This window comes from Podarcis liolepis (assembly GCF_965112155.1).
Source record: "Podarcis liolepis genome assembly, chromosome: 15".
In the NCBI taxonomy this organism is placed as follows: domain Eukaryota; kingdom Metazoa; phylum Chordata; class Lepidosauria; order Squamata; family Lacertidae; genus Podarcis; species Podarcis liolepis.
In genome coordinates this window covers 12,745,129-12,771,654 of record NC_139566.1, presented here as the reverse complement: position 1 = coordinate 12,771,654, position 26,526 = coordinate 12,745,129, and the positions used below count along the sequence as shown (strand labels likewise).

General features: G+C 46.7%; 1 protein-coding gene and 1 long non-coding RNA gene across 2 annotated transcripts in view; one reads left to right on the top strand and one right to left on the bottom strand.

Annotated features, from left to right (window-relative positions):
* EML3 (EMAP like 3) overlaps positions 1–26,223 on the bottom strand; it is a 38,592-nt gene extending 12,369 nt beyond the window's left edge. The window contains exons 1-12 of the mRNA XM_083477509.1: positions 25,661–26,223; positions 14,037–14,219; positions 13,248–13,347; positions 11,448–12,059; positions 8,698–8,805; positions 7,354–7,382; positions 7,173–7,202; positions 5,743–5,866; positions 4,419–4,568; positions 3,212–3,281; positions 2,066–2,176; positions 523–618 (exon numbers count right to left, since the gene is read on the bottom strand). Coding sequence (XP_083333635.1) covers positions 523–618; positions 2,066–2,176; positions 3,212–3,281; positions 4,419–4,568; positions 5,743–5,866; positions 7,173–7,202; positions 7,354–7,382; positions 8,698–8,805; positions 11,448–12,059; positions 13,248–13,347; positions 14,037–14,219; positions 25,661–25,691 — 1,644 coding nt within the window. The 5' untranslated portion in view covers positions 25,692–26,223. The remainder of the gene's footprint in view (positions 1–522; positions 619–2,065; positions 2,177–3,211; positions 3,282–4,418; positions 4,569–5,742; positions 5,867–7,172; positions 7,203–7,353; positions 7,383–8,697; positions 8,806–11,447; positions 12,060–13,247; positions 13,348–14,036; positions 14,220–25,660) is intronic.
* On the top strand, positions 16,874–22,687 carry LOC310694555. The gene is made up of 3 exons (XR_014519744.1): positions 16,874–17,318; positions 17,944–18,071; positions 22,403–22,687. It is a non-coding gene; the product is annotated as an uncharacterized lncRNA (long non-coding RNA).
* Positions 26,224–26,526: the final 303 nt, after the last annotated feature.

Sequence of the window (26,526 nt, the reverse complement as noted above, 5' to 3'; positions counted from 1 at the left end):
TAAATAATAATAATAATAATAATAATGGTGATGATGATTATGATGATGGAGATGATGTTATGAGGAGCCACCACCCAAAATATTAGTATTATTATCATTTTATTCTTTTTTTTTCTTTAGGTGGTGTCTCTGCCTCTGTGGAATGACCTCCTTGCTAAGCTGCATATTACCCTGACTCATTCATATGCCAGCTAAAACCCTAACATTTTTGCTGGGTTTTTGCTGGGCCTTCATGGTGTTTTTAACTATGCTATTTATACAATTAGAATTATTTTAATGCTTTTGTTTCCGGTGTGGTGGCAGTGGGAGGGCCCATTAGCTAAAGTGGTGCTTCAGGTTAAGAACAGTTTCAGGTTAAGAATGGACCTCTGGAACGAATTAAGTACGTAACCAGAGGTACCACTGTATTTTTTTTTCCAACTTATCTTTATGCTTTTTAAAAATGTTGTGAGTTGCTTGGAGATCTTTTTGTGTAACAGGCAACAAACAAGTTCAAATAAACACCACCACCACAGTACTCACCTTGATTTCAGCCTGCTTGGTGCCACGAGCACAATCCCAGACAGACAGCATGTGCTCGTTGGACTCGTCTATCACACATAAGTATGCCCCCTCATCCTGGAGGGAGATAGGAACACAGGAAGCTGCTTTACATAGAGTTCGTACAATATTGTCTACACTGATTGGCAGCAGCTCTCCAAAGGTCTCAGGTAGAGAGTCTTTCTCAGCCCTAACTAGAGATGCCAGGGATTGAACCTGGGACCTTCTGCATGTCAAGGGGATGCTTTACCACAGAGGTTCCCCAGCTGTGATCTGGGGACCACCAGTGGTCCATGAGCTTCATTCAATGGAGGGAGAACATAGCCATTGTAGGTAGTAGCATCCTACATGATGGGCCCTATGGTCATAACACAAGGTTCCATTATGGCAGGCATAGGCAAACTCAGCCCTCCAGATGTTTTGGGACTACAACTCCCATCATCCCTAGCTAACAGGACCAGTGGTCAGGGATGATGGGAATTGTAGTCTCAAAAACAGCCAGAGGGCCGTGTTTGCCTATGCCTGCATTATGGTGTGAAGCAGTTAGCTCACTGCTTGCTCAGGGACCTATGGGGTTAACTTATCAAACTTAAAAGTGGAATATACACGTAATTATAAAAATGATATATAAGGATCAGCGCTCAAGAGAATGCATGTATAATAGTATTTAGTGTGGGATAACCAGTCTCATATAACCAACATGCTTAAGTCAAATTAATGCATGAAGTAAGTTGTTCTGCCAGGCTTAGCTACGTCACATTGGGAGGAAATAGGTCTACCTGAGAAGCTCAGCATGTAAAAAAGTCAAAATAAAAAAATTCCTTCCAGTAGCACCTTAAAGACCAACTAAGTTAGTTCTTGGTATGAGCTTTTCGTGTGCATGCACACTTCTTCAGATACCTGAAGATACTTCTTCAGATACTTCTTCAGATATCTGAAGAAGTGTGCATGCACACGAAAGCTCATACCAAGAACTAACTTAGTTGGTCTTTAAGGTGCTACTGGAAGGAATTTTTTTATTTTGACTATGGCAGACCAACACAGCTACCTATCTGTAACATGTAAAAAAGGTTTGAAATGATTGCTCCCACTCAGACCGCATGGCTCTCACAAGCCAGTCTTGAGTTCCTATACTAATAATTTAGGAACTTTCACCATTTTGTATATAAGATAAGTTTTACTGTCTGTGCTCTGAAACACATGAACCTGACCTTTGAAGCGTTCATAAGTAAACCCATTTTTAACTTACCAAACGTGGGATTTTTTCTGTGCTTAGGGAAGTGTAAGACTTTGGAAATAAACTTTTGAAGGGATACTCTGGAACTCACTTTAAAGGGCACATATTTTAAAGGTCTAACATCCTGTATTTCCACAATTTGCTGCATATTTTGTGGTTTTAAACCTCTCTTGGGGTCCTCTCACCAAAGAGTACTTGCCCCAAATCTTGTCATCCCGAAATTCTCCTTTTTATATACCTATTTTTTCCTTGAACCAACGTATAGGATGGAGAAGTTGTAACACTCACAGCCGTGGAGAAAGCAAGGGAACCAACTCCTCTCTCAAAGCTGCCCTGACCAATTTCTAGCAGGGTGTTAAGGTTGGACGAGTCCCAGATGTGAACAGAGGGTTGCAGAGGCTGTAAGGAGAGTGGGGAGAGAAATCTTTCAGCTTCTCTATGTAAAGAGGTAGAGCAAAAAGAGGTAGAGATCAAAACAAGCCAGTACTCCATATAGAAAGCACATTGCTAGTTTGCTAGTAGCAGAATATTAATTCAAATGGACTATCTATCTATCTATCACAGAGTAATTAATTTTGAAATGTTATTTTTTAATAACATGAATATCTTCCTTTCCTCAAGTAACTCACACCTGCTTGGTTTCTGATTTGTGCGTGCACACACACTTTATTAATGGGTTCCATTTGTTATTCACACCTCATAACGCTTTGTTTGCTGATTGAAGGAGTGCATTACTTGTACTTTCGCTGCTGTCAGTAGCCAGACCAATAGAAGATTTTGCCATTTAAGCGCATTCTGTTTTGATAGGTTACTGAATTCCATCTTTAATGTCTGTGTAACCAGGAAGTGGGGCAGTTAGGTAATTTTAGATTCTGGACTTTGCGTGGTCTGGTTGGGAGGCAGGAAGAGATGTTTTTCAACCCTGCATCCCCAGATACAAAAATATTTATATACAAAAATATTTATATACCACTGTATAAATACAAAAATATTTATATACCACTGTATCATAACGCTGTATCTCAGCGGTTTACAGCAATGTAAAAACGTAAAACCAAACAATGAAATCATAACAAGCTAAGAACAAGTTAAAAGCACAAAGAAATTAAAAGCAAGTTGTTGAACTACAGCTCCTATCATCCCATAATCCCTGCATAATCCAGCAACATCTGTGTGCCAAGGTTGAAGAACACTGGTTTGGGCAGCATTTTGCATTACTTCAAAATGTGAAAGGCCACCAGTCCTATTGTGTTTGGGAGCATTCTGGCTCATTTCGCTGAGTGGAGCCCCAAACCTCTCTGCCCCAAAGTCTGAAATCTGATGGCACCACTGCAGCCAATTAATCTTATCTCTGGACAAAAAACTTGTAAGCCATGTAGCTGAAATGAGGGGGGAAATCACGGCCTTGGGTGCCTCCCAGATCTAGGGGTTTACCTTGCCATCCTTGTCCACACCAGCCATCTGCCCTGAAGCAACGCGGACTTTGTCAGGATGCACTGCTAGGCTGGAGAAAGAACAGAATCACAAGAGGAAAGGGCCCGATCCACCATCTGCTCCCAAGCTCAAAGTCACCTAACCCCATCGCTCCAGAGAAGGTGAAAACCACTTTGCTCAATCAGATTCTCCACCCTCAACCCCCATGGACCAAAGCAACGCCAAAATTCAGCATGTCCGCCCCCCCTCCCACCTCTTGCCTTTTGTTCTAAGTGATCTTTGCGGTGCCCCCTGCACCGCCCTCTTGGTTCAGCACCCAGTGCAGGCGAACCAGTCACACTCCCCTAAATCTGGATGATTTTGGTGAATGGGGTGCTGCCCTACCAACCTCAGCCTGCTCTCAGCCACCGAACCCCACACACTTGCCTGCCTTCTTACTTACTTACTTACTTACTTACTTACTTACTTACAACCAGGCCAGCGGGTGGCCGCGCCTGTTGGTTTCTCCCTCCTCCTGTCTCAGTGATGCAGCGAGGATGGTTGGCTCTGCCTGTCATTGGCTCTGTCCCTGCCTGTCATTTCCTTTGGCAAATGACAGCCTACCAGTCCCATTGGACGCCAGCCGCCACTGGTGAGACTAGGTGTCTGTAGTGGAGTGCCTATTTCTTGCATCATGGGAGAGTGAGCACAAGTATTTGTCTGTATGTTTCCTGCGCCTGTCCCTGTGCTGTGGGTGTAAGGTAAAGGTAAAGGTAAAGGTAAAGGTAAAGGTAAAGGTAAAGGGACCCCTGACCATTAGGTCCAGTCGTGGCTGACTCTGGGGTTGCGGTGCTCATCTTGCTTTATTGGCTGAGGGAGCCGGCGTACAGCTTCCGGGTCATGTGGCCAGCATGACTAAGCCACTTCTGGCAAACCAGAGCAGCACATGGAAATGCCGTTTACCTTCCCACTGGAGTGGTACCTATTTATCTACTTGCACTTTGACGTGCTTTCGAACTGCTAGGTGGGCAGGAGCAGGGACCGAGCAATGGGAGCTCACCCAGCCGCGGGGATTCGAACCGCTGACCTTCTGATTGGCAAGCCCCAGGCTCTGTGGTTTAACCCACAGCGTCACCTGAGTCCCTCATGTTGTGGGTGTACATACAGGTAATATACACAGGAGTATTGGTGCAGGTTGCGGGTCTGGGAAATGGCTTCCGCAACTCACCAGCGCACGCAGTCAGTGTGCCGCAGGTAGTGGCGCTGTGTGCGATCTTGCACATGATACAGCACAACCACACAGGCGATGAAGTAGACCAGCTCTCCTGACGTCAACACGTAGAGGTTGGAGCGGCAGTCACGGCCTCGGTATCCATATCTGGGACGGGCGTCAAGGAGCAAAGAACCGACACAAATGCAAAACGGGGAGGACAAGGGAGCCACGCCTGCCTGCTCTCTGTGTCACTGGGGACTCAAGCGATGGCTCTGTCATCTTTTGTGATAACACCCCTGTGAGGGAGCCCACTATTTCAGGGGCCCAAATGGTGGGACTCAAACCAGGGAGAACTGGGTGCTAGTCCCTACTCAATTGCAAAGCTCAATGGGTGACTTTGAACCGGTTTGCTTAACTCTCAACCCAACCTACCTTTCAGGGTTGTCGTGTGGGTAAAAGTGTGGGATCTGTGTATGCCACCCTGAGCTTCTTGGAGGAAGGCTGGGATAATGATAATAATAATACAAACAAACATAGGAAGCTGCCTAATCCCATCAGACCATTGGTCTATATAGCTCAGTGTTGTCTACATTGACTGGCAGCAGATTTCCAAGGTTTCAAGCAGGAAGTTTTCACCCCAGCTCTACCTGGAGATGCTGAGGATTGAACCTGGGACCTTCTCCATGCAAAGCAGATTTCTACCACTGATCTGCAGTTCTTTCCCTCAACCTAGTCAGCAAGAAACAAAAAACAGAGAAGGTAGAAGCCAAGTGTAAATTTAAATAACAATCCTCCTCCTATTCCCTAGATCTGCATGCTTCAATTCAGAGATAGCCAACCTCATGTCCTCCACACATTGTGGACTACAACTCCCATCATCCTTGACCATTGGCCATGCTGGCTGAGGCTGATGGGAAATGGAGTCCAAATAAACCCTGGAAGGCGCCATGTTGGCTACCTTTGGTTTATAGGGCACAGTCAGTGCTCCTCAGAGGCACTCCTCCAGGTGCCACTGCCATGTGGGGTAAGGCATAAAACACAGAGAGAAAGGGGGGGAGGGGGGAATGAGCGTTATCTGTTCATTTCTATTCCTCTCAGCCTATTCTTCTCAGTCTCTCATTTTCTCATTAGCCAGCTTGGTGAACTACAACTCCCATCCTTGATCATTGGCCATGCTGGCTGAGGCTCATGGGAAATGGAGTCCAACAACACCCAAAGGGCACCAGGTTGGCTACCCCTCCCTGAATGGGTTTCACCGGGGAAACAGTGTTATTCTGTGGTGGCTACTGTGCTTTAGGAAAGGCTGGGATGGGAGGCCTCCTCCTTCCTGAAAGGATACACCCAGTCCAGCTTCAACTTCTCGGTCGGCAGCTCCATGCGCAGCTCCTCGTAGTTGAGGAAGTCGGAAGGGATATACATGGTGATGGGGCGGCCACGCAGGAACATCTTCGTGGAACGTCCTTCTAAAGGGACAGAAAAACAGAAGGAGGGAACAGGTGGGCATCAGCAGCTGTAGCACAACAAATGCCAAACCCACCTTGGCCCAAAAAGTCAATCTGCATGTCTTCTGCTATGGAGGTCCTGCCCCTCAAACGACCAAGCATCACCCACTTTTCAGGACTCCTGATGCAACCAGGAGAATCACGTGATAAAACTTTGCCTAGGCTCCTATCTTAAGGATGAAGAACCTCAGGCCTAGGGGTCAAACACAACCCACACCCCCAGGCCTCTCTATCCAGCCCTCCCTCAGCACTCTTAACAAAACTACAGCTCCCAGGATTCTTTGGATGATGCCATTACCGTTTAAAGTGCTGTCAAGAGTGCTTTAAATGTATGGTGTGGCCTAACTCCACCCCAGGCACCACCAGATGTTCTGTCTTCCATTACGAAGAGCCAGCTGCATCCGGCCAGTGACCCGTCCAGTCTAACATCCCGTTCTCACAGCGGCCAGCTATATATCCCTATGGGAAGCCTGCAAGCAAGACCTGAGCACAACAGCACTCTCCCCTCCTGCAGTTTCCAGAAACCACTACAGTCGAACAGAATCTGTTCCGGAAGTCCGTTCACTTCCAAAATGCTCGGAAACCAAGGCACGGCTTCCAATTGGCTGCAGGAAGCTCCTGCAGCCAATCAGAAGCCACGGAAGCCGCACTGGACTTTTGGGTTCCAAAGAACGTTCAAACACCGGAACAATCACTTCCAGGCTTGCAGCATTCGGGAGCCAAAACATTCGACTCACAAGTCGTTTGTCAACCAAGGTACGACTGTATTCATAACTTGTTGGAGGAAAAGGCCATCAGTGACTACTACTAGTAGATGGTAGCAATGCTTCTGGATACCAGTTGCTGGAAGCTACAGGAAGGGAGAGTCCTCTTGTGCTTGGGTTGTGTTGGAGGGTTTCCCACAGTTATCTTGGCAGCCACTATGAGAACAGGATGCTGGCCTAGATGGGCCACTGGCCTGATCCAGCAGGGTTATTCTTACGTTCTTAGAAGCATACCCCCTCCAACAGTTAGCCTTTGTAGCCCTATCCTCTGGATTTTGCCTAATTGTATTTTAAAGTCATCCAATCTGGTGACCATCTCTACTTCCTGAGGGACAATCTCCCATATGCACTGTGTGAAGAAGGACTCCTTTTGTCTGTCCTGAACCTTCCAACCTTCAGCTTCATAAGACGTCCCCAAGTTCTGGTGTTCAGACAGAGGGAGAAAAACTCCTGCCTGTTTTCTTCTCCCAAACCCTCCAATGCAATCGTTTCTGAAGCCTCACCTTGGTGCATCCGTCGAGCGCTCAGTGGCCCTATGCAGAGGGAGAGGAAGGAAGCATTAGGGATTTGTAGGAAAGAAGAAGGGGCTGCATCTTTGCCTGGAGCAGCCTTCACCAACCTACATCTCCAACCCACCAAACAGCTTTATTGTCCCCTTCGCCATCCTTGACTTTGAAAGCTCACCTGGACTTAGGGAGGGATCCTTTGTTCGGCTGCAAAGAGAAAACAGAACATTAAAGGGGCCGGTCAGGGTTTACCTGTGTGGTAGGTAACTTAGAAGGAAATGAACTGTGGAATAACCAGGGCTTTTTTTCAGCCGGAACTGAGTTCTAGCACCTCTCAGGTGGGCGCCATTGCCATTCTAAGAGAACAAGGGAGGTGTTTGTGTTTTGTTCTAGCACCCCTTTTTTTAGAAAAATAGCACTGGGAAGAACACTACCTCTGAGCATGCACACAATACCCTATTACTCCCCACAGAGCAAACATAACCAAATCCCACATGGCAATATATGGTGTGTGTCTATGTTTATGTGTATTTGGGTGTGCTGTAGATAACAGATTAGCCAACATGCTGCTCTCTGGATATTTTGGACTACATCTCCCAATTATCCCCGATCAATGACCATGCAGGCTGATGTGAGTTGGAAACCAAAACACCCAGAGGGCACCATGTTGGCTATCCCTGCTTATAAGGAGCAGCCAGATTCACCAGAGATCATCTTCAGTAATACTCCTCCAGGTGCCCTGTAGTGTTAGTTAAGATGGACAGCAACCAGCAAGAGAGAAAGAGTGCAAATCTGTCCATTTCCATTTCTCTCAGCATCTCATTTTTCCCCCAATCTTAAATTCAGTTCCCCACAATTCCACATCTATTTGCATTTTTAAAAAATCTTCCTGCAAATTCACCAGCATTTTAGTGCAAACATCTCTCAATACCTATTCCCAGTAATACAATGATTTTTTTGTACTTTATTTTCACTAATATATGCATTTCTATGCACACATTCTGCATTTCTATACAAATTACTAGGCTGGAGAACTGCATTGAAAAGTCTGGAGAAATTCAAATTTCAAAAGAGGTTCATACCTTGTTTTGGAAAATGCAAATCAACCGGGTTTGCCTTTAAATGTGGACTGACTCAAATCCCCCCCCCCAATTCCGAAGTGGGAGGCAGAGTCTTTTTGGTGTTGGTACTGTGGTTGTGGAATTCCCTCTCCAGAAAAGCCCATCTGCACCATGGTTATATTTCTGGCACCAGGCAAATATTTTAAAATGTATTCCCTCCCCCCCTTTCTTTTAAGATATTGAAGTTATATTTTATTAGTGTATTTTTTCTTTTTTGCAGACTGCCCCTGGGCATCTCCAAATAAACAATCCATAGGGCAACCTTGGGGTGGCACTGTGCTTTTGAACATGCACTGAGTGCAGGCTCCCCCACCCTCAGGGAAAATACAACCAAATGCCACTCATGTCCCTAAATCAGAAAAATTGGGGTGATACATGGTAGGTGCCTGTGTGCGCCTCACTTCTCAAAGCTGCTGGAGTGGTTGAAGAGGTTGGCTGAGGACGCTGCCTTCTTGGAGAGGCGCTGCTTGGTTTTGGAGGGTTTGTCGGAGGAGCTGTTTCTCCGCAGTCTGGGAAAGAAAGAAAGGGGGACTAGGTAAGGTGCCGCACTATGATGTCGTATCCAACGTTAGTCCTATAGGGCTAGACTGTCGCTACTTTCAGGTGGGACTCAAGAACATATAGGCAAATTCAGGATGTGCAAATAGAACTGACTTGGAGCTCTTGCACAACAAATTCACTTCCCTGAAAGACCAGACTTTTTGCAATAAGAAAAGTGGCAGGAAAATGCACTGGGAAGGGTGGGATGGAACCTCCCTTCGTGCAACATGATTGGTGCTCCCCACAAATAAATCAGAGTGGAATGTTCATCAAATAGCCAATTTTGTCCAATCTCCCTGCAAACAAATCGGAAAGAATCCTCAATAAACAGGTCAGCTGGAAGCACCTCTGATCCAGGTAGGCCCATTGATATTAACAGACAAAACCTAACTCAGGTCCATTAATTTTAGTGGGTCTACTTAGAGTGCATTCGTTCTACCTCCACTGTCAGAGCTAGTAGAGCTTTGAACACCGTCTGCTGGGAATCACAAGTTTGTAGCGTTGTCCTTGCGCTCATCTCCTGCTTGTGGGCTTCCCTTTGTGCAAACAGGTTGCTGGACTAGATGGGCCTCTGGCCTGATCCAGCGGGCAGGCTCTTCTTACATTCTTATGGATGCAACTCAATCATTGTTTTTGTAGACCACTCAGAGGTTTGCTTACAATCCAGTGGAACAGAAATTGTGTTAAATAAAATAAATAAGCAACAGAGATGCATCCCGCAGTCAAAAACTCCCCTGTTGTCCTTTGCCTGCAAGAGCGGAAGTTGTTTATGTTGTGAGTCTATTTTGCACCCACGGATATTGGCTGATTTGCTTCTCCTCAGGGTGCTGTAGGCCACTGAGAGGGAGCAACCCTGGTCATCCCCTTCTTCTAAGGAGAAGTGGCAGTGGCAGCAGAAGACAGGCTCTTTCTTCTGAGGAAGAGCTCTTCACAGCCAGAAGAAGAAGAAGAAGAAGAAGAAGAAGAAGAAGAAGAAGAAGAAGAAGCAGCAGCAGCAGCAGCTGCTGCCTTTGGCCTTGTGGTGTGGGGGCAACGCTCTGCCCACAGCTGCAAATAGAGCCTGGTTTTTACCAAACCTTCAATTCAGCCAAGAAGAAAGGGGCGGGCTCCTCTGAGCAAGCAGGAAAAGAAGCTCAGAATGGTAGAGGGGGAGAGAAAGGGTGAATCACAGGACAATAAGTGACCCAGAGACAAGGCCGACCTGAGACATTTCGCTGCCTGAGGTGAATGTGTGCACCCCCAAGTCAACACACACCAGACCCAAGGTTGGTCACGCGATTTTGGCATCTGTGGCAGAAAATCTCACAAACGACTCTCCTCTTCTCTGACAGGAAATATGGAGCAATAAATAAATAACTGGCTCCCATTTTGTTTCCTTCATGATACCCAAAATCAACTGCCTGAGATGGCTGTCTATGGACAGCGCCAGCCCCAGTGTTTCCCTTTCTCCTAAATCAGGAACCTCCAGTTTGTGGGTCAGATTTGGCCCACCAGCCCTCCTGATTTGGCCCCTGAGGAAGCTTTCCCCAACCACGTCCAGCTGGTGTCAGGCGTGGAGCAGAAGAGATTTGGCTGGAGAGCAGGAGAGAACCACGTTATCAGCTGGTGAATGGGAAGTTCAGTCCTGAGTGGTCTCCATTTCCCCCCAATCCCGTGGGTCAACTTTGGCAGGTGGGTGGGGCAACCCACCTGTCTGTCATCTGCTGTCAGTTAGGATGTCAGATGATTGACATGTGGGTGGTCCCACCCACCTGCTAAAGTTGTCCTGTGGGGTGGGGAGAGGTAAAGATCTGTCCCACCGGGCCACAAACGTTCCCAGCCAATGTCCTAAATCCATCCAGTAGATTAATCAGTTTTCAACAGGTGTGCAGGAAGCCACAGGACGATCACATCCTGATCCTAAGTGAGTCACACCAGGGGTGGAACATATGTTCACCTATGTGCAATGTACTGAATCCAACTAAACAGGCAGCTGGATCTTCAACAGCAGCAATGGGGCAACATCCTCTGCCATACCTGATGGCACCAGGCTAAGGAGCTCAGGGAGAAAGACATAGCACTGCTCTCACTCCTAGTATCTGGAACACAGGAATCCACCTCATATCAAGTCAGACCATTGGTCCGTCTTGCTCTGCCTACACTAACTGGCAGAGACTTTTCAGGATATGTCAGTTGAATTAAAAAACATGTACAAAAGGAGGCAAATAAACGAATCAGATCATGCAAGGGGAGAAGGGAGCACACAGTCTCTTCACATAATATCAAGCCATGGGTGGGTCTTTCCCTGAACCCAGAATCAGACAGAAAACCTAGGAATCCTGTCTCTCTGCTCCAACCTGCTAAACTAAACTAAACCTCATCTCCGCCCAGCCTTAAACCCAGGCATATGCATATGGGAAGCTATGGTCTCTGGCAGATAGACTCCATGTCTTAAACAAGCTTTTTTCTCTTGGATCTGGGAATAGGACTCTAGAGTTTTGCTGATTTTTATTTATTTTTAAACACCCACAAGACTAAATCCAGAGCAATCATAACCTTATGAAACACTCGCCCCTCTTTCTGTTTCTCTCCCAGAAGAATCCAGCCCAGTTCCCTCAGCCTTCAAACTCACAGCTCCTTCTTGCTGGACATCAAACTCTGCACAGCTGGGACCGGTGAGGCAGGGGTGCTGCTGCTGCTGTTGCTGCTCCCCACTTCCAAAGGAGGCTCAGGGGATGCTGGGAGCTGACCCAGCGACTGAGCTGGGGGTTGGGACTGCCCCACGCCGGAGACTTTGTCTCTGCTGTCTTCAAGGGGAGGCTCCCCGACGTCTTGAGTTTCGTGGGGGCAAGTCCTAGGAAGGTGGCAACCAGTGCCTCCAGCCTGGGGTTCCTCCTTTTGCTTTCCCTGAACATTTTGCAACTCCAAGGCAAATCCTGGGTCTCCTCCTCCCTCGGCCTGCAACCCAAAGGAGTTCTTAACGGTCTCCAAAGGGCCTCCACTGGCTAAGCCCTCTGTGAAGCCTGTCTGTCCAAGGGTGGAAGGGGCTTGGTCTGTCTGTCCTTGAACCACCGAGCTCTCCGTCTGCTTAAGGTGCCCGTTGCTTAGGTACTGGCTCTGCTTTGCCTCCAGCATGGAGGACTCCTCTGTTTGCGTCCCGACGCTGACCCTTGGCGAGCCCTGGGCCCTTTCAGCTGAAGGCACTGACTCCCTGTAGCCTCCAGGTTGCTGCACAATAGTGGACCTGCAAACCAAAACACAACGTGAATTGTGGGATGCCAGCTTGTTTCAATCATCCTTGTAAACACCCTTCACACCCCTTTAAAAAGTCAACATGTCAGATGTGTTTCAGAAAGCCAAGCTTTTCCTCCCAGATGATGGAGTTATTATGCAATTACTGTGCGGTAACAGAGCCGCTGGCGGAGTAGTTGTTAGGGTGCTGGGCTAGGACCTGGGAGACCAGGGTTCAAATCCCGTCTTGGCCATGAAGCTCTCACTGGGTGACCTTGAACCAGTCCCTGCCTCTCAGCCTAACCAACCTCAAAGAATTGTTGTGAGAATAAAATGGGAGGGGGACGAGAGTTCCTTGGACGAAAGTTGGGATGTGAATGTAATAACAAATCAATAAAGTGAGCAGTAAGTGCAAGAAAACACTTCTGTGTGGTTTTTTTTCGGGGGGGGGGGGGAGAATGGTATTATATTCTCTGTGACTAAATTATGCAGCTTGAGATGCTGAGAAAACAACAGAATTTCCCTCAAACAGAAGCGGCAGTTGTTTTTATTTAAATTTGTGAATCACTTTATCTTGCCCAAGGGAACCCAAAGCAACTTTCAACCAAACAACATACTTAGTTAGCTACTCCATCACACAGTTCCACAGTCATAAATTGACACAGCTCACAGTCAAATTATTCTGGGGTTTTTTAAAAAAATCATTGAGTTTATATTTCCTTGGATACATATTTTAAATCCATTTAATTGGTACTGTATATTGATTGTCAAATTCCACTTTGCCCGTTTTAATGTTTATGAAAAAATTGTGCTGAAATTCTGGTTTTACTATTAGTCATAATAATAAACATTCATTCATTCACTCCACCACACTTAGTTAACCACTATACAGCACTTCCTCTCCTTTTACTTCCACACTCTCAGGTACAGTACGCAGAGCTAGAGCCAATGGCAGGTGGAGCCAACTAATCCCCCTTCTTGCCTACAATGAGTAACACTGTGACTGAGGAGGAGGAAACAGGCAGAGCCACCTTCCTAGGCTGGTTATCAATAAGATGGCAGGCAGGTGGGAGCTGGCTGAGGGCTGGCAGGCCCTAACAGACTAGCCTCCATGGTTTGGGAGTTAGCTGCAGATGGTCCCATAAGCACAGTCTTTGCTGGGGCCTCAATTCCCCCCCCCCAAAGATCCCTTGGCAAGTACCTGAAAGAATCATTGGAGAAAGCAGCAGGCAGGCTCCAGAAGGCACCATTGTCCTGTGGAAGGAGTGCAGGATCTTTGGTATCTGACAGACCGGAATTTGCTGCAGTGAAAAAGGAATCTGAATTAAAGCAACCATCCCCATGAAGCAATCTGATGGCTATAAGCAACCTGCCAGGTGAGGATGGGGTCTGATTTTCACATGAAGCAGGGATTTCCACCTCCACTTTACCCCCCTGCTCACCCAGGCACTTTTCTCCATTACCCCAGGCACTTCTCACTCTCCATGGCTCACTTCTGGTGTCTGACCTGAGATGAAGAGAATACCATATTTTTCGCTCTATAAGACGCACCAGACCACAAGACGCACCTAGCTTTTGGAGGAGGAAAACAAGAAAAAAAAAAATCTGAATCTCAGAAGCCAGAACAGCAAGAGGGATCGCTGCGCAGTGAAAGCAGCAATCCCTCTTGCTGTTCTGGCTTCTGTGATAGCTGCACAGCCTGCATTCGCTCCATAAGCCGCACACACATTTCCCCTTACTTTTTAGGAGGGAAAAAGTGAGTCTTATAGAGCAAAAAATACGGTAATTTTGTGTGCCTAACAGCAGGGAGGTACAGTTAGGAAGGTTCACCTCCCCTCACCTGTATATATGCACCTTTCTTCTGATTAAAAGCTACCATCTGCATTGAGGGTCTTTCCTTTTTTTTAACAATCAAGCAGTATATACATTTTTATGAAACAAACCAACAAATAGATAGCTGCCCATCTATTGGGACTCTTGACACCCTCACCTTCAAGCAGCTGTTGCCTGAGCAGAGGGATCTGCTGGTCGTAGAAGCTGAGCCTCCGCAACGCGTCTGCCAACGCCGACTTCACCAGCGTCAGCTCCTCCTCTTGGCTCCGCAGTCGAGAATCGAGGTCAGTGAGCCAGGCCGGGTGGCGCAGGATAGTGTTGCTACCCAGGAGGTTCTCACCTGCCAAAGGAGGGAGCTGTGATTAGATTTGAGAACCCGTGCTTTTAAAATGCAGGAGGGCAGGTTAAGGGGAACCTTTGGCCCTCTGGATGTTGCTGAACTACAACTCCCATCATCCCAGGGCACTGGCCATGCTTGCTGGGGCTGATGGGAACTGTAGTTCAGCAACATCTGGAGGGCCAAATGTTCCCCACACCCGTAAGAGGGTTAGGCCACATTAACCTCATCTATAATTGGGGATCTATCTAATAATGTACAGTGGTACCTCAGGTTAAGTACTTAATTCGTTCCAGAGGTCCGTTCTTAACCTGAAACTCTTCTTAACCTGAAGCACCACTTTAGCTAATGGGGCCTCCTCCTGCTGCTGCGCCGCTGGAGCACGATTTCTGTTCTCATCCTGAATCGAAGTTCTTAACCTGAGGTACTATTGCTGGGTTAGTCGAGTATGTAACCTGAAGCGTATGTAATCTGAAGCGTATGTAACCCAAGGTACCACTGTACTGGGGGAGAGCTGTAGCTCAGTGGGAAAGCATCTGCTTTGTATGCGGAAGGTGCCAGGTTCAAATTCTGGCATCTCTAAGCCGGGCTGGGAATGTCCCCTGCCTGAAACCCCGGAGACCCACTACCAGTCAGTGTTGGCAGTACTGAACTAGATGGACAAACAGCCCGAGTCAGAGTTTACCCATGTTCCTAAGGTATCATAAGCATTGCCTTGCTAGAAACTAGACCAAGCTCTACTTTTGCATGCCATTTCCAAAACAACAACTAGACAGATGCATTTGGAAAGCTTATGAGCAGAGAAGGAAGGTTGCCCCTTTCCCCCATTGCTTGTCCTCAGCATCTGTTATGTAGGTACATACTGCCTCTGTGTCTGAAGGGTCCCATGTGGGCTAGCCACTTTTAGATGAATGCTGCATGGATTTATTTTGTATTTCTTAAAGTTAATTCTGCATTGCGCCAAAGAAAGGCTTTTTAAAAAAACCAAAAACAAGTCTGTCCTGAACCTAGTGCCAAACCAGTTCCTCCAACTTCAGACTGTAACGTCCTCAGGGCAGAGAGCTGTTTACATTACTATAAAAAAACAAACACCAGGTACACTGGCAGCCCTACATCAGGAATATGGAAGGTTTTTGACCCTAAGAGCCACATTCCCTCCTGGGCAACCAAATGCCAGTGGCGGGCGAGGTCTGAGGCAAAAGTGGGTGCAATAGTGAATGTAAAATTTCCCTTTGTACACTAGGCCCGTTTCCACACACACACACACACACACACACACACACACACACACACACCCTCGATCCTCCATCTAGAGAAGCCTGAGGCATTATCAGAGTTCAAGGATACATTCCAGCCCCGGGGGGGGGGGGGGACTCAAGAAAGTTGTGAAGCAGAGCCAGTGAGGGCTGTGGAGAGGGAGCCTGGCCAGGGAGAGTTTAGAGGGCCACGTGGAGAGGTCTGAAGGGCCACTTTCAGGCCCCAGATTCCCCTCTCCTACAATAATAGCAACATGCCCCCACATGAAAAAACCCCTAGGAGCAGCTTTTCTGTTTCAGCGCTGGAGATTGCAGCATTCCTCCGAGTGACGGCTTTTGTGTAGCTCCAGAGTCTGTGTGTTCCTATACCAAGAAGAAGAACTGGCCCTTATTTGCTGCATTTAAACACACGCATGTTTTGCCAGAAGCCACAATGGTCACAAGTGTCTATAATTAACACAGCAGGGGGAGATGGTTAAGGTTTCCCGCACAAGGCCCGTCCTGGGGTGCCACAGTTCACGGAGGGAGGGAGGCAGAGGAGAGGAGAGGCCTGCTTGGTTCAAGCTAGGTCCTCTGGCCCACATTGTGCAGGCAGCAAGCCCAGTTCTTGCCTCATGCCCAGCCAGCCTTGTTTGTGCTGGCAGCGGAGGACAGTGGCAGTTGGGAGGAAACGACTCCCGCCTTGGACATTCCTGACGCCACCGTCAACTGCACAACATGGGCCCCCTGCCCCCCTGGGTGCGCTAAGGATGTGTGGGAGACGCAGAGGACCACGGGTGTCAAGATGGCTTAACCCTTGAGAAGAGTCGGTGGAAGAAGAATGGAAAAAATTTAAAGACTATCTACAGAAATACTGTAAAATTAATGAATGTTAAAGGGTTGAATGTTAAAGGTTAAAACGATGTCTGATGGAAAATAAGTGGTATAGGTAAAAAGATTTCTAAGAAAATGTAAATAGGGATTGACAATTGGAAAATTTATATTTACAATAGGTTAATATCTTGAGTGAAGATAAATGCCATAGGGTAAGGACTTGCTGAATTAAATATTTGAACTGGAATACAAAAAGGGAGGTGTGAGGAGGTCAAGAAACTAGTGAATGAAGTATAAGATATGAAAATACCTATTTTCTGTTTTGCTTTTTGGTTTTTCTTTTTTCTTCTTTTTTTCTCTTCTTCTGTTAGCTGTTTTCTATTGTTTTCTATTGTGTATTCTTTATGTGTTTTATTTTTGTATTTTTTCATTTTTGTAGTTTTTTATGTTTAATTTTTGAAACTTTTTATTGTTTGTGAAACTTTAATAAACATTATTTTTTTAAAAAAACAACCAAGATGGCTTAACCCTTTACTACCCTTTTCCCATAACCTATAAGAGGGTGGCTGGAGCAGGCCAAAGGCCCACCTGGTTCAGCATCCTGTTCTCAAAGTGGCCAACTGAGAAGCTTACAAGCCGGACCCGAGTGCGAGAGTAACTCTTGGCACTTGCTGTTCTGAGCAACTGATATCCAGAGCTATATTGGCTCCTTAAGAGTATGCAGAACATAGCCATTGATAACCTTCCCCTCCAAGTTGCTAGACATCTCGCAGGAACAAATTCCACAGTTTAGCTATGTGTTGTGTGAAGATGTACCTTAGTTTGTCTATCTGCATAAGGTAGAGAGGCCTGGCCACTTTCTCCAGGCCATCTACCAATTTGATACACCTTTATCTTGCCCCCCCCCCAATTATGCGCCTTTTCTCTGGACCTAAAAGCCTCCCCCAAAAAACTAAAAAGCACATCTTTACAGAGGACAGTTCTCTAAACTGACCTCTATTTGAGGGCTGTCCAGTCCAAGTCTGGTTTAAAGGTAAGGAACCACAGTAAGGGATGTTAGGAGTGGCCTTGAAATTGCCAACCCACAGTTAGCTACACAGCTCTTCAGTAGACTGAGCAGGCAGGCAAGTGCTATGTGTTTTTATTTAATTATTTCTCAATTTGCAGCTATACTTTTGCAGATTTTATGCAAATTTGTGTCCTCTGTCATCTTCCATTTTTAGTGATGTAACTACCGTATTTTTTGCACCATAACACTCACTTTTTTCCTCCTAAAAAGTAAGGGGAAATGTCTGTGCGTGTTATGGAGGGAATGCCTATGGGTGGCATGCCTACGGATTTTCCTCCTCTAAAAACTACGTGCGTGTTATGGTCGGGTGCGTGTTATAGAGCGAAAAATACGGTTGTGGTTGTTGTTGTTGTTGTTGTTGTTGTTGTTCTTCTTCTTCTTCTTCAATGCATATCTGGCCAACCAAGGTCTCCTTGATGGAAAACAGCTAGGAAATATTTCCTGTCTGGGCTGAGACTTTGCCTCAGCAAACAACATGCCCTGGCTTTGGTACGTTCTTATTGTTGGGAGTAAAGCAATGACACTTGTCAGAAAGGCAATGCGTTCTTCCCTTGCTGATTCCTTATTGAGCAGATTGCTTTTCTCTCAGGCTTTGGTTTCTTCCTGCTGCTTCTTCAGTGCTACTATTGGACTTTCATTTCGTCCACCTCACAACTCCATAATGGCCATATATAAGCTTGTATTCAGAATAGCTTTGTTTGCCAGGACTAATAAACCGTAGGTTTATTTTATTCTCTCAACCTTTTTCAGCCCAAGGGCTACATTTCCCCCATTAACAGCCTTCCAGGGGCTGCATGCCTGTGGTGGGTGGTGCTAAAGACAAAAGTGGGTGGAGCAATAGATATGACTTCAACCATGGTTCATTCCAGCTGTGCAGAAGAGATTTCAATACACATGCTCCCCTCTCTCCATCCAGGAAAGTAAGAGGCCTTGTTGCAGCTCAGTGACACATCCCATCTCAACAAAAGCATAAACATAAGCCAGTGGGGTGCTGTGGTTAGAATGTCAGATCAGGACTTGGGAGAGACCAGGGTTCAAATCTGTAGTTTGCCTCTCAAACTAACCTGGGTTGTTGTGCGGACAAAATGAGAAGGGAGAAAACCACATATGCCAAATCAAACTTAGAGAAAAAGGTGGGCTATAGGAGAGACAGAGAGAGAGAGAGGACAAAGGCATTGATGGGGACTTCACATGGATGATCCAGGCCAGGGGTCAGCAACCTTTTTCAGCTGTGGACCGTCCCTCAGACCATGTGGCAGGCCGGACTATTTTTTTTGGGGGGGGGGAATGAATTCCTATGCCCCACAAATAACCCAGAGATGCATTTTAAATAAAAGCACACATTCTCCTCATGTAAAAACACCAGGCAGGCCCCCACAAATAACCCAGAGATGCACTTTAAATAAAAACACACATTCTACTCATATAAAAACACACTGATTCACAGACCATCCACGGGCCAGATTTAGAAGGCGATTGGGCCGCATCCAGCCCACGGGCCTTAGGTTGCCTACCCCTGATCCAGGCTATAGGAAAAGGACTGCAAGAGTGAGAAGGAAATTGCACATAGAGGATCTCGCTGTGCCCCAGATCTTGCCATTATGGAGCAAGAGACTCTCAATGGCTCATAAATAGCTCGCAATGTATGGAAGTGGATGCAAATATAAAATAGTGCAGTATTCCGATTCCCCCCTCCCCTTCTTCTTCAAGGTACCAAACACACCAGCTGGAAGTTATACAAAGAAAACAGAGGGAGCTGGCAATCTTGCCGCATGCGACGAAGCAGACCGAAGTGTTTTCCAGCCTGAGCCAAAGAGCAAGACTTGCTGGGGTTATTTTCTTGTTGGATATACCACCCCCCTTGATGAAACCACATCGCCTCCTTCCTCTCTCTCAGCTACCCCCCCCCCACCAAAGACTGAGAAGTGGGTGGTAAAGAAGGCCTCTGTCCAACAAAAAGAGGATGTGGAGAGGACTCAAAAGAAGCCTGGATCTGAGAAGCTGGTACAAAAAAAAAATATTGAGACTTATTTCGTCTCTGTGCTGAGGAACACAGAAATCAGATGGGCTTTAAAGATAAATAATAGCCCAAACAGGCTCCGCTTTGTCCATATTTTTCTCCTCTGCACACTCATCCCCCAAAAACCCTTAAACAAAAAGGCATTTTTTCCTGTGACCTTTTCAATTCACATCTCCCTCGCCCCCAGTATGGTCAACTTAAAAGGGGAAGGGATAGGGCAGGAGGGCCTTGCCTGCCCACTGAAATTTCAGACTAGACCAATGGTCAGTGTTAGAATGGGAAGTTTGCATTCCAAGTTCAAATCCTCATTCAGCCACATGTTTTCAAGAATGGTGCCCTGTGGCATCTACAGCAGGAGTAGGGAAGTTTTTTTTCAACACAAGGGCCACATTCTCTTCTAGGCAGCCTGCCGAGGGCCACTACCAGCAGTGGGTGGAGCCAGAAGCAAAAGTAGGCGGAGCAATAAATGTTAATTTTACCTTTGTACAATAGACTTGCTTCTGCACATACACACCCACTTTATCCTCCATTCAGGCAAGCATTATCAGAATTCAAGGGCACATTCCATCCAAAAAAAAATCCATTTGGGGTATGAAGCAAGGCCAGTTCAGGATGCAGCCTAAGGAGAGGATGCGCAGTCTGGGAGAGTTCCAAGGGCCAGATAGAGAGTCCTTAAGGGCCAAATTCAGCCCCTGGGCCTGATGATCCACCACCCCAGTCTACAGAATAAGGCAGAAGGTTCTTAGTTCAAATTTCTGCTTCCTGGTCTCACCTTCTGACAGGGCCTGACTCTGAGGAATTCTACACCACACCTTCCCTGCTCCACACCCCAAAACCAATAAAGAAATACAGGATTTCAGGAGTCTTATAGCCTTGCCCAGGCCCTGGTGTGCTGTTTGCATGGAATGCCAGAGCATCCTCCTGCTCCCTCTTGGGCCTTTCAGTTTCCATTAGAAAAATCGCCCCCACACTCACACACACCCTCCACCCTCCCCGCCAAACACGTTGGGTGACATTTTTGGGCAAGGTGCTCATCTCAGGAATTAAACCTTCGGGGACAGGCACTTCCTAAGCCTCTCCTTGGCTTCAGAGGGGGTGGAGAAGAGAGCCAAGTCATTTTGAAATTGAGGCTGTCAACTATATATATACTTCCAGTCTCTGAAATGGCACAGCATCTTAGACTGGAAAGTATTTTATCTTGTGAACCGCCCTGAGATCTTGTGATGAAGGGTGGTATATAAGTCTAATAAATAGGTAAGTACGTAAATACATAAATAAAATAAGTATCCGTTATGTGTTAAACACCAATGCTTCACAGGCCAAGCGACATAACCGAGTGTGCCCTTTTTAGAAAACATCACTGATTAAAAGGGGGGAGTTTCCCCATGTGAAATTCTTTTGTGGCAAATGTAGTTTCCATAGATGTTAAACCACAACACTTTACGCGTCAAGGAACATAACTGGGTGCTGCCGCCGCCCCTGCACTCCCAGCACCACAGATGCAAAAAAGTGTCCTCATTTTATTAATAAATTCATGTCCCACCCATCCACAATTCTGAAATTCTTATGTGGCAAACCTAAGTCTTTATATGTGTTAAACCACAATATTTCTTGTGCCAGGTGACATAACTAGGTGTGCGTTTTTCCCAAGCACTGCAGGTACAATTTTTTTTTTAACTCATTCTGAAATTCTTAATATATTAATTTTTTTTTTTTGCAATTGTAGCCTCCACAAGGCTGAGTTAGGCCTGACTGGGGTTTTCCCAGCTACTCATGTCTCGCTCAGTCACTTCCGGTTGCCGGGCTACATATGGAGAGAGGAAGGGGGCGAAGACACCCACAGTTTACCTCAGCACCCAGTTGGGGAACAGAATGTGTGTGTGTGTGTGTGTGTGTGTGTAAGAGAGAGAGAGAGAGAAAGAGTAAATTAATAAGTGTGTCCGTCTGTTGTAGGTGAGAAGGATAAGACCCACCAAACTTATTTCCACTACAAAGAAGACGACTTTAAATCGAGAGCAGAATGAGGCAAAAAACAAAACAAAAACCAAATTCTGCAAAGAGAGCATTGCCTATATTTCTCTTGAGAAAGAGCCCACAGGAGAAGGGGCTTAGCTCAGTGGTAGAGCCTATGCTTGGCATGCAGAAGGTCCCAGGGTCAGTCCCTGGTATTCCCAAACAAGTAGTGAGAACCCCCATCTGAAACCCCAGACAACCACTGCCAGTCAGTGTAGACAATACAGTGCTGGTGGACCAATGGATTGCCTCAGGATCAGATCCACACCATACATTTAATGGCTTGCCCCACAGAATTCTGGGGATTGAGCTATAATTCCCAGCACCCTTCACATACTATAGTTCACTTCCCAGGATTCTTTGTGGGAAGTCATGTACTTTAAATGTATGGTGTGGATGTGACCTCAGTATATGGTAGCGCCTGTGTTTCTTGACACACTCTCCAACTCCTGTGATCTGCTACTGCTTCAGTTATTTCTCTCATATAACTTTGGAGGTTGATTCAATCTACACAATTTTGCAGGTCGGGGGAGGCACCTTACTCAGTGAGTGAGGGGTCTGGTTTCCCCTGCTCCATTCCTCCAATGCACATTTACAAAATGTACATTTGCACAATCCGAATTCAGGTGAGGAACTGCAAGCAAGGAGGAACAAGAGAGTGGCAAACTGATTCTGGATAACTCAATCCAAAAGAAATAATTTGATCTTGCCGACTTGCTTTATGTTTGGCAGAGCAGGCCAAAAAAGAAGTAGGCCAAAGGGTGAAGGATGAGATGCAATCAGGAGACTGAGCCGCTCTGGATTTCACAACTCTGGCTGCAAGGCACAATGTTAGCAGGAACTGTAGCTCTGTGAGGAGAATAGGGGTCTTCTAACGACACTCAGCATCCTTAATGAAGGATAGTTCCCACAATTCTTTGGGGGAAGCCATTACTGTTCAAAGTGGTAGAATACTGTTTTAAATGTACAAGGCAGTTGTGTCTCAATACACTCAAACATAATTTCTCTTTTCCAGGAAAGTTTGGTTTTGAGCATGAAGTCTGCTGTCCACCAGTACGTTTGAACCAAAAGCAGGAACCTGTCCAGGAAGGCCCAATTTATGACACACCACTTGAAAAACCAGCCTGGGCAATATAACACACCTGGCGTTGGAAGCCGAAGAACGAGACTGCAATCTCATTATACTGGCAAAAGGAGGGGCTAGTTTTTGGATTCAGCTGCGGCTAAATTAGGTGTTATATATAGTGTATTTCAGGTGTTCAGAGCTCTTTGTTCATGTTGGTAAAGTAATACCCTGCAAGCAACAGCCTTTGAAAGTAGGCCTGTATTATCTCTCTCGTTTTGCCTAATTACACCTAGTAGTGAGACACTATCTGAGGCAAGATTTGAATGAGGGACTTTCCAGGTCACACTATTAACTACTCTGCTAAACTAGGCAGAACATTATTGTTTCTAACCCAGTTGGGTTGAGATTTTTTTTTATAAAGCTTCCCACCATTGGGGGAACTTATATGTTCCCTGTTGAATCACAGCTGGTTGCAAAGGATTCTGGGATATGTTCTATGAGTCTGCTCATTTCACATGGGGCACTATCCTAGAGATTTAGGCCTCATCACAACTGCTTTTTCTGAACTGATAATGAATGCCTCTTGCTCACACCAAATACTCCTCTGTAGCTGCACATCTGATGGGTAGCAATGACAGATAAGACAGGAAATCTTGTGCACTGTTGACTAATCTTCTCACTGATAAGCTTCTGAGGAACCCCAGTGAAAAACTGCCGCTCGAAATTACAGTCACAAATGAAGATCTCTTAATACATATTAGTTAGCGCATATCACCCCTCTAGTCTCCCTGTTTTGTTCTCAGGTCATGGTCTGGGTAGTCAAAGGGTGGTAAACAAAAAAGCTTTGTGTCTTCGCTTAGCCATGAAGCAAACTAGGTGGTCGTGCTCAAGTCATTTTCTCTAAGCCTAACCTACCTCTCAGGGCTGTTGTTGTGCAGGATAATATGACAAGCAGCAGACCTGAGCTCTTCGTAGGACAGGGAGGGATATGAATATGATTAAACAAGTAATACTTGCTTTTGTAAAAAAGACAAGTGGCCTAGAAAATCAAAAGGGTTGCCCACTCCAGGCCCTAAACGCAGGATGGGCTTTTATGTCTCACTCAACAAATAAAGATGAAACAAATAGGATTACACACTATAAACCCCTAAAAGAATCCTGGGAACTCACAGAGCTACAATTCCCAGCACACTTAACAAACTACAGTTCTCAATATTTCTTGAGGTGGGTTTTGCTTTAAATGCTTGGGGGCAAGCGATGAACTCAATTGGTGGCTCCTGATTTCGTAAAATGTAGAAGCTCCACCCCACATCCACACTGGTCATGTCCTGCTCTACTGACTCTGACTCCAGATGTTGCAATATGTGGCTTCCTCTAAGCCTCAGGACTAATGAGAAGTATGTCAGGGTGTGAGTGAATTTGTTTATATGCAAAAATGTATCCCAAGCAGGGAACGAATCCCTACAGGTTCTTTGCCTAGGAACAGAAGGAAGAAAAAACCACTGTAGATTTGCAGGGATAAAGATTCTATCATGCACAAACATGGGGGGAAATTTTGGTGCTTTTAGAAGGCATTATAAATATTGACGCTATTTAGCTTTAGAAGGGAGGGGGCAGCCTGTCATTCTAGCAAAGGGGAGTGTGCACGTGTAGACATTGCTGCCTAATAAACAACAAAACACTGGGGGAGAAGTGGAAAGGGTAGTGTGTGTGTGTGTGTGTGTGTGTGTGTGTGTGTGTGTGTCGGAAAGCTTGGTGCCAACTCCAAATACTGCTAAACTCCAACTCCCATCAGTCCGCACTAGTAGGGCCAATGATCAAGGCCGATGGTAGATGTCTAGCAACATCTGGAGGGTCACAGTTTCCCTGTACCCTGTTCTAGACCAATCTTGTCCCAACGTACCAGGGATCACATATTAAAAGCACTGACATTTCGCAGAGATGGGGAGCCCAGGACCTTACAAACGCTCTTGGACTTCAGTTCCCATCAGCCCCAGCCAGCATGGCCAATGATCAGGGGTAGATGGGAGTTGTAGTCCAGCAACCACAGGTACTACAGAGGGCAGAGTCTTCCAACATGCTGACTGTAGACCTGTGGAAATCTGCATCCACAAGACAATTGCACATGCTTCTCAGATTAAAGATGGGAAAAAACCACATGGGCAAACCTCATATGCACAATGCTCTTGCACACAGGCTGCATGTTATTTCCAGTGTGGAAACTCTGCTCACAGAATCTCACACACATATACATACACAACACTTTTCTCCTCCTATGTTGACGTAGTATATTTACACAGGGACACACACACAAACCTCCTGCTTCCCCCGGGGAGAGATTCACACAGTGCGTACTTCCCAAACCCTTCCCACCAAACCAACCCACATTTCCTCTGCAACCATACACTGCATGCACTAGGCACACGACTCTCTCTCACCCTATGCCTCCGAGCTCCTTAACAGCAACAGAATCTGCCCTTGCTCAACAACGCAATGCCCCCTGAAACTTTGTACATCTGCAAATCACAGTCTAGTGGTTTTAAGGTGCTTGGAAAGGAGTGATACAGTAATTGCAAGTTGGGGGAGCTGGATTCTTTGCTTGTTTATTCCATAAAAGCAGCAGAGCAGGAATAATAATAATAATAATAATAATAATAATAATAATAATAATAATAATATCAAATCCACTGTGTTCTATGGGGTCTACCACTCAGTAAGCGCGTTCAGCTTTAACGCCCAAGTGAGCATGCCTAAGTTTATAAGATGGACAACTCGATCCTTCGTTTGTTTACTCCGATGTAAGGCTTGCTGTGTCCCTTTTAAATTCTCCAGGACGTTGAACGCGGGTGGCAGCTTCACCCACGTGTTTGTTTGTTTTTACGCCACAAGTATCCGCGTTTGTGTTGTTGGGCGCGGGGCGGAGGCGATCTCCAGTCCTCTGCGCTCCCAACCCGACATCATCCGGGGGTGGGGGGAAGCAAGGATGTCGCGGGGAGAGATCGCGCTGCGCCCGTTTCAAGCCGCTTGGCAACCTCGCCCCGCTTCTGTTGCCCCACCTCTCTCCAGCGCCCCCTCGCGTCAGGGCGCGAGGCAACTCTCCTCCGCGCTCCTGTTCCCCAAGTTCCCCCTGACGGGGAGGAAATGGAGGGCGTCGGATCTTTGCACGGGGCAAAGCAAAAATAAAATCAGAATAAATCACAAGCTCACCGTTGGGGCTGCGCTCCGGGTAGCCGTCCATGGTGGTGGCCGAGCAGCGCCGCGCCGCGCTTCCATGCGCTCTCGAGCCGGCGATCGCGTGTTTTTCGGTCCCCCTCCTCGCCAGGCGAATGAGCCAGGGGATGAAGGAGCCAGAAAGGTCCCGGGGACTTGCGGGAAGCGGCGAGCGGAGGCGGCGGCGGTAGCAAAAGCAGCAGAAGCGCCCGCCCTGTCCCGATCGCGCTGCTGGGGCCGGGCTCCCCCCACCCCCAGGAAGCAAGAAGGGCGGTATGTCATTTCCCTTGCAGGGAGAGGAGAAAAAACACACAAGTCTTGCATCGCGCTGTCTTCGCTCGCGCCTAGCTGGGGTTTTTTGTTTTTTACTTTTTTTTAAAAAAAGTTAGTTTCTCAAGCGCTCGGCTCCGCAGGAAAGAACTGGCCAGCGGGGAGATGAAGGGGCGACGGGACCCCGGCGCTCTGCTGGACCAAATTGGAAAGTGGGGAGAGGGGGCAGCGGTGGGAGATATTCGCTGGAGGTTCTCCAATTGATCGAAGAGAGTTGGAAAAGTCCTCCTAACCCGTGATTTCTCCATGGAGAACGGAAGGGGCTGTGGAAAGCAGGCAGGCAGGCAGGCAGGCAGGCAGGCAAGATGGTCATAGAATCATAGGATTGTAGAGTTGGAAGGGATCACAAGGGACAAGGGTGCAATGCAGGAATGTTTCACCCCAGGTGGGGCTCGAACCCACGACCCTGAGGCATAGCTGTCAACTTTCAGATTTGAAAATAAGGGATCAGCAGCCTCACCTGTTCCGGAGACAGTCTACGGGATATCTAACAATCCAGGATAGCAGCGGGAAGCAGTGGGAAACGGTGCTGG